Raw genomic sequence first — 9,701 nt, 5'->3', positions numbered from 1 at the left:
GTCTGGGTGCTTATTTGTTCTGCGCTATCTTGCTATCCAATCCTCGTTTGCTTTGCATAATTGTGATACAAATTATCATCTAATTACAGCCCCAACCTCAGCAGATCAAATGTAAACCGAGGCACTTCCATCACAAAAAGCGACATCCGATGCTCCCTCTACGCCTTTGGCTTCTCCAATAGATGGATTAAATTTGGGTGAAACCAGAGAGTAAACTGCACTTTGATTAAAAATTTTATTGCTGGGTATTTTGTCTCCCGGGATTTTAAATCCACCCCCATGTCTGAGCATCGAGCCCATCCCATGTCCTGGCGTCGGGTATGGACACAGCACCTCTGGAATGGCCAGTTTTACTTGCTGAGTGCTATAAACAGGCTCAGATATTCCCCAATAACTTCAAACTCCTCTTGGGAAAGGTCAAATGACTAATAGCTGAGATTGTTCAGCAAGTTTAACCATTAAAAAAAACCCTTTGATTTTTATCTCCCTGTTCCCATTTAAAAATAGCACTGTAGTCCTGAGGTGATGTTTCTATTTGCCCATGAAGCCCAAAGAATTGTGAACTTTGAAATTGCCAGAGTTTTCCAATAATGTTTGTGGCAGGAAATACAAAGCAGCACATGATGTGATTGTATTGACAGGCACATGGGCCTGCTTGAAATATCGACCTCGACTGGCCAAGTTTCACGTTCAATAAATCATATTTATTAATCTGATTTATTCTCTTGAGTTCTGCCAATCACCTCCCACCAGTGGCTGTTTTACAAAGGACCCTGAGAGTATAGATGCAGGTTATCTGCTTTTTGGGGCACATTTATTTTAATATACAGGCAAACTCATCTATTTGATAGTGCAAGTGAATCAGCTGAGTCACCATTGTGGATATGGAAAACATTCCTATGCCAGAAGGGCCAGGAAGCTTGGTCTGGTCTGAGGTGGCCATGGTGGCACAGGACAGAGAGCTACGACTGCCTGAAAACACCACCAACATCCTTTTTGTTTCTTGCAGTGATTTTTGAAAGGATAAAACCAGGAGATGAAGGCAAAGGAAACGGAAATAAGCCTCAGATAACCCGGATCAAGCAGCCTCTCTCACACTCTGCCAACCTCTCATACGGACAAATTGGTATTTCTGGATCTGCCTGAAGAGCACCCTCCCAAAGTGTGACACCCCTGGGACACACTCAGACCTTGCAGGGACCAGGCTCTGGGAGTGTTTTCCATGTGGCTGCCATGAGGGAGGATGGTGAAACCTGGGATCCTACGGGACCCACGGAGGCGCTTTGAAATCCAGCTTAATTCTGCTGGAATCAGCTGAGCATCATTCCTGGTGGAGCAAATCACTGCACCAAAAATATCTCTCCCAGTCACTATCAGTCACATTTTTAACCAAACTCTGATTTACTGGATTACAGCTCATGGCCAGCAACTCTGGAATATCTTATGCAACCGCAAATATTTGGAAAATTGGAAGTTCCCCATTGCACAAATCCGTGACTGATCAGGAAGAGCCTTCCAGCTCTCCAGGAGTACAACCACATGTGGGGGCTGGGTAGTGGTCACTCAGCTGGACAGAGCCTGTCCAGGGCTAGCAGTGGACTTGCCACAGGGATTCAGTCATCACCAATGTTGGAAATAAGGACTCCTGTAGGAAAAATTCCTTTTTCTTTTTTTTTTTTTAATAAAAATAGTGAGATTAACTGCTAAGAAACAGCCCAAGAAAGCAGGCTTGTTCATTTTTACAGTTGTACAGACCATTTACCACAATCACCCATTTCATACTGGCATCACTGGGGGCTCTGTGAACACCCAAAGCAGAAAAATTAGGGAAATCAATGTTGTCTGAATTTTATCAAAGTCTCATGAAAGTAAAAGTGTAAATTTTGATATTTGAGCAGCTTTTGATACTGCTTGTTTTGTTCTGAATTTGTTGTCTGTTAAGAATGAAAATAACGTCAAAACTCTGCTACCAGTTTTGATTCTTAAACCTGTGCCTAATCCCTCTATATTGTGTGTTGTGTTTGAAAATACAGGATTAATCCCCAAATGGGGCTAGTCCCAGCCAAGCCTTATTTTCCAATCTCTGCCATCTATCAAGTGATAAATTTGACTTTAGGTAGAGACTGAACATCGACCAAATAAAGAATAAAACCTGTGTCCTGATTTATTGTGAGTTACATGGTGCCCTTGGGAGCTGGAGATTATTTATAGGAATAACAAGAATATCCACAGGTTACAAGAAAACAAACAGGACTTTTGGAAGGAATTGAAAATCTCATATTCCAGGGCCTGTTGAGTTATAATTCTCTGTAAAGGATCCATGTTCTCCGTTGGACTGAACCGGGAGCATCCCTGCCCTTCCCTTGGGCACAGGCTGGATGAGATCCCACGTGGATCTTCTGTGTCTCTTTGGGCTGAGAGCTCTGGGTCAGAGGACGGTCCTGCAGGGCTCCTGGGGGTGTTTCATCCCACACAACTCTCCAAGATGTATCCTCCGTGGCCCCGGCCTGGATCCATCTCACATGGGAGAGATGTGTGACCCCATTCCTGTCCTTCCCACCACGCCATCAAAGCTGGTGCCACTGGACCACGGGGCATGGAAAAGAGGGCTCTGGGGCACCCCTCCAGCTTCTCACCCCATCCATCTTTCTTCCTGCCTTTCTTTACCCTGGCAGCAGATACTTGGATTTAAGATACTTGGATTTATGTCCCCACCCTGATAACGGCGGCACTTGGGTCCTGGAAAATGAAGGACTTTCATGTCATTAATTAGGACCCGTTAGAGCCAAGGGAACTTAAGAACATGCTCGAGTGCTTGGCCAGATGTGGCTCCTTTGCCAAGTCCGGGTCCTGGACAGTCCCTTTGAAATTAGGGATAAAACACGAGTGGGTGAGCAGCAGCTCCCCAGGGCTCTGAGCTAACTAAAGGCAAGCGAGAGAAAGAAAACACAGTTGTAGAAATATAGACATCAACGTCCCCACTTGAGAGTGCAAATAGTAAAAAGGTGACTGACAGTTTGCTCATAACCTACAGCTGTTACATAAATGTGGCCAAAAGGGTCATCTCAGACCCTCCACCCTCCCAATAACACAACACTTCCGTCCACAAATAAAAGGATTAAATGCCTGCCCATCCCACTCCTGTACCATGCAGAGTTTCAGAGTCAATAGCTAACAAGCCCCTGGGTATGAAGGAAGGAAGGACTTGCTTTACATAGCAACACTCAGAAATATTCTCTGATCCCACTAAAGGCAGTGGTTAATTGTGGGGTGCCAGTTGGAGTGATTGCATCTGCCGTCCCTCAAAGCAGCCGGAATGCTGTCACTCACTTTGAAATGCCCTGCTGCATTCATCAGTCTGGATGGCACAGAGAAGTTATAACCATACACGCCATATGGAGGATGTAAAGAACAATTAAGTGCTTCCCGAGCAATGGGACTTGATGGGAAAATGTTTCCAGATGCATGTAATCCATACAGCATTTGACCAGCAGAACCGGGGGCTTGTAGGCACTGAGTGTTTAAGTCTTCGGCTTTGGCATTTTTCAGGGAAGACAGTTTGGGCATATCCACCATGAAGTGGGGTAGAAGATGCGGGTTGGTGGCTCCCAGTTTTTCGTGGCTCGGAAAGAGGAGCGCCTGTTGTCTCAAGAAGCTCGTGGGGCAGATCTTGTAGTAGAGGGGCACGTTGAGGGGGTGCAGGAAGCTCTCGGGGCACGACACACCCAGGTTACTCGCAGGCAAGTGAAGCGTGGGAGGGGAGCAGGATGGAGACAGCAGGGGGTTCAGAGGAGAGGGGGTCCCACCGCTGGAGGCCACTGGAGAAGAGCTGGAGCTCCCACCTGGAAAGGAAAATAGAAACCATCCAGGCTGGGCTAACTGGTGTCCACAGCCAGTCAGCAATCCTTGGAGGAGTCCTGCTCCCTCTCCAGGTCTCCATGCTGCCTGTGTCCATCCAAGCACGAACGCGCTCCAAAGACCAGCTCCTGGAAAATGGGAAGATCTATCCATAAATAGTTATTGTTACCTAGTATTTGTCTAAGAACAATATTCCACATGTCTAATCCCATTACTTGGGCTGGGATCATGGTAAATCCAGCTCCACACACACCTGGATCCGTACCTGGCTGCACGACCGATAACCCTCCCCTGCTATACACACATACCATTGCTATGTCAGGTTCCCTACTTTTCATGCAAATTCCAGACAGCCTTTCCCCCTTGGATATAAGAACAAAAAAGCATATTCAGCCTGATGGAGAATTTTTTTGTACCTTCCTGCTCACAGGAATTGACTCATTTCACTTGGCTTCCCAAGCAATTTGAAACATTCCCCTGAATGCTATCGGTGTCTCCAGAAATTCAAACTCACATGCCATGTGAACGTCCTCCTTGCTGGAAGGGATGAATGAACACTTTCAGGACTCGGGAGAAAAGCAACCCCAAGGAGTAAAAATGCAGCAGGGATGGGATGGCTGCTCCGAGGTGGGAATGGTGCTCGGGAGCAGCCGGCCCTGGTGCTACACAGATGCTGGTTTCACCTCCCGCCTGTGGAAAGCCAAATGTCTGCTGCACATTCATTACCAAATTCTTCCAGAGGGGTTTCCCCCCACTCTTTATTTTAATTTCTTACCAAAAATCACTGGGAAAAGATATAAGAGAATGTGGATCTTTTCGGGCTACTATTTACACTCAATTCCGAGCAATAAAATGCCTGGCTGGTATCTGATCTGCCTTTACACGCAACCAGCAACCTGAAATCAACTGTAAAACTGAACCACATCTGCTGGTATAGCAAATCTTAAAAAAATCTTAAACCACAAAGATTTTGGATGCTGTGGAAATTAATTTCCAAGCTCCCAACAAGCAGAGCCTCTCACAGGTCAGCCCTTGATCACAATAATCCGGGAAGGTTTTGCGGCGTGAAGGTCTCACCCTTCCCTGCTGATGACAGTGGCTGCTTCAGTCCTGACATCAGCAGGGCAGGATCCAGTCCTCATCCCTGGACATATCCTGATGTCCTTCAAGGCTCAGGGACTTTGGGTCATGTAAAATGTGGGATTGAGCCGATATTTGTGTATGAGGCAGCGAGTGAAGCCCTACATGGTTGGAGACAGCAGAGCAAGGCAGGGTCAGTATCTGCTCCACGGTATCCCAAGCAATAATATCATCCAAATTCCAGACCAGGTTTGGGAATGGGGATTGCAGCAGAAAGGACAGAGCAGATCAATGAGCAGATGTTTTCTGCCCTTTCTATTTGGCTTAAAAATAAAAGTTTTATGGCCAATTCTTTCTTCAGCGTGCTGATCATAATTTCTTTTAATTTACCTCCTTGGTTTAGAGCTTTGGGATTTCAGTTTTATGGCATTTCTTCAGAAATATATTTTATTAGGAGTGGAATTGGAGATTTGTTATATTTATATCAGTCCAGTAATTTCACCCTGAAAAATACCAGATACATTAAACAAGAAAAAAAAAATTTAAATCCCAGGTAGCTCTAATATTATATGTACAATAATACTTTAGGACCTTTAACATTGCAGTTGCTGTTGTTTCATTCCTCATGCAGCTCATCCACCACCTCCTCTCCCCCGGTAAACGGGTTCAAAAGGGGCTTTTTGCATAAGATATTTTCTAAAAATCAAATTAATAAAAAACCTATTAAAAATACTAATAAAACCAGTACTACTACTAATGGCAATTATAATTAATAACTTTAGATCTCTTTACAGCTGATAAACCTCTTAATTTCTCCCGAATCTGATTTCTTTGTGCCCTGATTTCTATGCCTGCAGAACATGAATTTTTGCTGTGATTTTTGCAGCATTTCCCGGCAGACACAGGGGTGACTTTGTGTATCCCAAGCCTTTGAAGAGTTCCTGACATAAACGAGAGTTTAACTCGCGACTTTAAACCCAACTTGGAGCGCTCCAAAGTGCAAACGAGCTGTCGGTTTTTTCCCCTCGACGCTGTGAATAATCTGTTTTCAAATATTACTTTCTGAAGCCGCTTTTCTGGGAAAAGGCTGTAAAGGACCGATTGCACTTGTCAGGATGAAGGAGAGCATTTTCCCTGAAAATTTTCCTCCTCTTCCCTGCATTTCTGTGCGACTGCTGCATCCTAAATATCAGATAATTTTATTTTCTGTTGCATATCGCATTTGTCGCTGCAGAAGCCGCCGCTACAGAAAACACGGGCGGTCACCGCTACCACGTTTGTAGTTGATGTTCCCAATCCGGTTGGAAGCAATTAGTGTAACAGGATCAAAGCCGGAACAACCCGACTCCAAATTAGCCTCCTGCATGCTCAGATATTTTTTTCTGCCCGTCTAACTCTGGTTTCAGCGGGGGGCTGGAGCAGCCCGCGCCCTCACCCTGTTCTTCCCGGCTTCTCACATCCATTTTCACAGGAATTTCGTCCAAACCCACGCGGAATTAACTCCCCCAAAATGCAGGGATTCGTTTTCTGGACGCACCTCGTTATCTTTGATGGTTTGAGCTCCCCGAGGAGCTCCGGGCGTGAGGCCGGGAGAGGCAGCGAGCGGGATTTACTTACCCTGGCTGTCTGCGCCGAAAGCCTTGAAGTCCAGGGCGAGGGGGGGTCTCCACGGGTAGGTCTCCAGGAGCCCGTCCAGGACCCCCCTGCGGGGCGAGAGCGCGATGAACGCAGCCGCGGGGCCGGCGGGCGCGGGGGGCGGCGGCGGGGCGGCCCCGGCCCTTACCTGTTCCTGCCGGGGTCCCGAAAACCTTTCGCGAAGGGATTCCTGTCGATCTTCAGCTTCGTGATCTGCAGGATGAAAGCGAAGGGCCCACTGGGGAGCGGGGCGGGCTGGGACCGGCGGCCGCGGCCATCGGGGCTCTCCATGCCCCCGATCCCCGGTACCGCCGCGGCTCTCCATCCCTCCGACCCCGGCTCCCGGTACCTGCTGGTTCTGGTAGGCCGTGACGGTGGTGAACTCGGTCTCCTGGAAGGAGAAGGTCTGCACCCCCTCGGCCGGCAGCGACTGGATCTGCGCTAGATCGAAGCGAGAATCCTGGGCGATAACGTGGACGCGGGGCTTGTACTTGTGCATGGACTGCAGGATGATCTGTGCGGGGGGACAGGCGGCTGAGCCCCCCGGAGGAACAAGGGCAGGAAGAAAACCCGAGGCGAGGCTCAGGAGGAACCCAGCCCTGAGCCCCGGGGCAGGAGGGACCGGCCCCCTCCTTCCCGACGCTGCCCTCCGAGTGATGCTCCGCACCCCGGGGCGATGCTCTGCCCCTCCCCGGCCCCCCGGCGGGGCTGCCCCACACCTACGTGCCCCTTGTCGTCCATCTCGTTGTTGGTGAGCTTCACTCGGTCGAAGCTGATGATTTGCCTCATCCAGGTCTCCCCCGAGCAGGGAGAGTCGGGGTGGATGTAGAGGCGCGGGGTGATGCAGGAGTGGTCCGTGTTCCCCGCCACCATCCACTGCGAGCTGTGATAGACGTACCTGGCCCGCGCCGGGCCGCGTCAGGCGGCGGGAGCCTGTCCCCACCTGCCCCCCACACCTATAGATTCTATAGGTGCGTGCGGGCCCCCCCAGCATCCCTGTGTGACGCCCGTATCCCACTCGGACCGGGCCGGAGCGCAGATCGCGGCAAGCAGCGCAGGAGGGGTCCCGCGTGGGCGTGAGGGTCCCCGCCGGTCCCCCCCGTACCTGTATCTTTTGGAGTCCACGGGCACGACATCGATGGCGATGTAATATTGCTGCAGCGGCTCCAGGCCCTTCACCTTCACCCGGACCGACGGGAACATCCTCCTGCGGGCACAGGGGCAGAGGCTGAGCGAGAGCTGCCGCTCACGGGGCGAAAAGAGGCTGCGAAACTACGAACGGGCGGCGCGAGGAAGGAAAATCGAACTCAACGAAAATAGCGGGAAAAGGGGGAAACTAAGTGAAATATCCCATCAGAACAGAAAGGGCCCAGACAACAAAACTAAACAAAACAAAACCAAATCCAAGAAACAACATCACCCTCCCCCCAGCAAAAAAAAAAAAAAAAAAAAAAAAAAAAAAAAAAAAAAAAAAAAATTAAAGGAAGAAAATAAGAAAACCAAAACGGAAGAGCAAAGCCCGAGCGAGGCGGCGGGGGCCGGCCGGTACCTGCCGGCCTTGGTGATGATCATCTCGGTGCCGATGTCGTGGAATCTCCTCCAGAGCTCGGAGCCCTGCAGCTCCACCTGCACCCCGCCAGCCCGGCTCTCGGCACCAGCCTTGGGGCCGCTTCTCTGCGGAGAACACAAAGGGCAGGGGGCGGCTCGGCAGGCTCCCGGGGCAGGGGGCGGCCCTCGCTCCCCGCCGCGCCGGGCTCCCTCCGGTACCCACCCGCCTCCGGGGCTCTGCGACCCAGCCGGCAGCCGGGGCCGGGCTCCTCATCGCGACCCTCCGGCACCTTCCTCTTGGCCGAGCGTCCCACCAGGGCTTCCACCGAGAAGGCGTGAGCCCGGGAGCTGAGCGCCATCCCCCCCGGGCTGCCGGCGGTCCCCCCGGGCGGCAGCGGGGCTCAGGCGGGCGGCGGCGGCTCCATCCCGGCCGGCACCCAGCGCCCCTCGCCCGGCCGCCGCACGGCTCCCGTCGGGGGGCAGCGGCCACGGCGAGATCCTCTTGCATCCAACTGAGTCAATAGACGGCTGCAGCCTCCTCTGTTTGTTTTGGAAACTGGTGGGAGCATAAGAAACATTGAGTGACATTTCATGGGAGTAACGGGGGGGTTGGAGGGGGAGGGAGGGGAGAGCCACAAGGGTGGGGGGGAGAGGGGGAAGAGGAGCCGGCCCCGTCTAGGATCAATAAAAGAGTTACTGTTCTCCATTAAATTGTAAAACTCAAAGAAATTTGACATAATTGCACACTAGGGGCCACTTTTCCAACAAAAGTGCAAATAACGTTTAACCAGAACCAGCGCAAAAAGGAAAAAGAAAAAAGAAAAAAGAAGGGGGGGGGGGGCGGGGGGGGAGAGAGAAAGGGGAAAGATTAACAAAAAAGAAGGAGAATAAAAAAGAGAAAAGGGTGGAAAAAGAAAGAAAAAGGCAGGAAAAGAGAAATAAAAGGGGGAGAAAAGTAAAAGAAAAAGGGGGAAAGGGGGATACAAGAGAACGGAGCCGTGCCCTGCCTCTGGACCCGCCGGGCTGCCCCCACGGGCCGGTCACACGCGGCCCCTCCGGTGCCACCGGTACGACAGAGCCGGTGCCACCCTTGGGCTGTAACAGCGCCGGGCAGGGGTTCCGGCTTTGTCTCCCGTTTTTCCTTTGCTTTTTGTTTGTTTGGTTGTTTTTGAGGTGTTTTTAAGGCAGCCCCGCCCGCTCCACCGCCCCCTCCGCCCCGGCTCCGCTTCAAAGCGCGGCCCCGCCACCCGCGGCAGCTGCGCTGAATTAGGGGCAGAAATCCCCGTTTTCCAGTCGGAGAGTCCCGGGAAACTCCTGCGCGGCTGGGCAGGGCAAGGTCGAGGCTGGGGGGCTCCAGCCGGGACCCTCAGGTGCGCAGGGAAAGCGCTGCGCGGCATTTTCACCCCCGCGCCGGGGACCTCCCCGCCCTGCCCAGGCTGGAACCCCCGCGCTGATTTATTTTCCATCCGGGAACCCTCCCCAGAGCCGGCAGCAAAGGGGATTCCGGGGCTCAGGTGGGTTTTGGGGAAGGGGGAGTGTCCCCGCTGAGCAGGGGGGTGTCCACCCCCCATCCCCTGTAC

General features: G+C 51.4%; 1 protein-coding gene across 1 annotated transcript; it reads right to left on the bottom strand.

The window, feature by feature from the left end:
* Window positions 1-1,664: 1,664 nt before the first annotated feature.
* Window positions 1,665-8,665, bottom strand: TBX22 (T-box transcription factor 22). Its single transcript, XM_039572325.1, has 8 exons — window positions 8,341-8,665; window positions 8,123-8,242; window positions 7,679-7,780; window positions 7,297-7,471; window positions 6,923-7,087; window positions 6,722-6,786; window positions 6,556-6,641; window positions 1,665-3,842 (listed from the first exon to the last, which is right to left on the bottom strand). The coding sequence occupies exons 1-8, from the start codon at window positions 8,478-8,480 to the stop codon at window positions 3,247-3,249; spliced, it is 1,449 nt and encodes a 482-aa protein (XP_039428259.1). The 5' UTR covers window positions 8,481-8,665; the 3' UTR covers window positions 1,665-3,246.
* Window positions 8,666-9,701: the final 1,036 nt, after the last annotated feature.

This window comes from Corvus cornix, chromosome 4A (assembly GCF_000738735.6).
Source record: "Corvus cornix cornix isolate S_Up_H32 chromosome 4A, ASM73873v5, whole genome shotgun sequence".
Lineage (NCBI taxonomy): Eukaryota > Metazoa > Chordata > Aves > Passeriformes > Corvidae > Corvus > Corvus cornix.
This window is presented reverse-complemented; position numbering and strand designations above follow the sequence as displayed.

Bases quoted from the DNA above. Each gene is read 5' to 3' on its own strand.
- TBX22 (XM_039572325.1), bottom strand. From the start codon at position 8,480: ATGGCGCTCAGCTCCCGGGCTCACGCCTTCTCGGTGGAAGCCCTGGTG. The intron at 7,088-7,296 runs GTAGGTGTGGGG...CCCCCCGCACAG, and splicing joins AGATGGACGACAAGGGGCAC to ATCATCCTGCAGTCCATGCA. The intron at 3,843-6,555 runs GTAAGTAAATCC...TTTCCTTTCCAG, and splicing joins TTTCGGCGCAGACAGCCAGG to GTGGGAGCTCCAGCTCTTCT.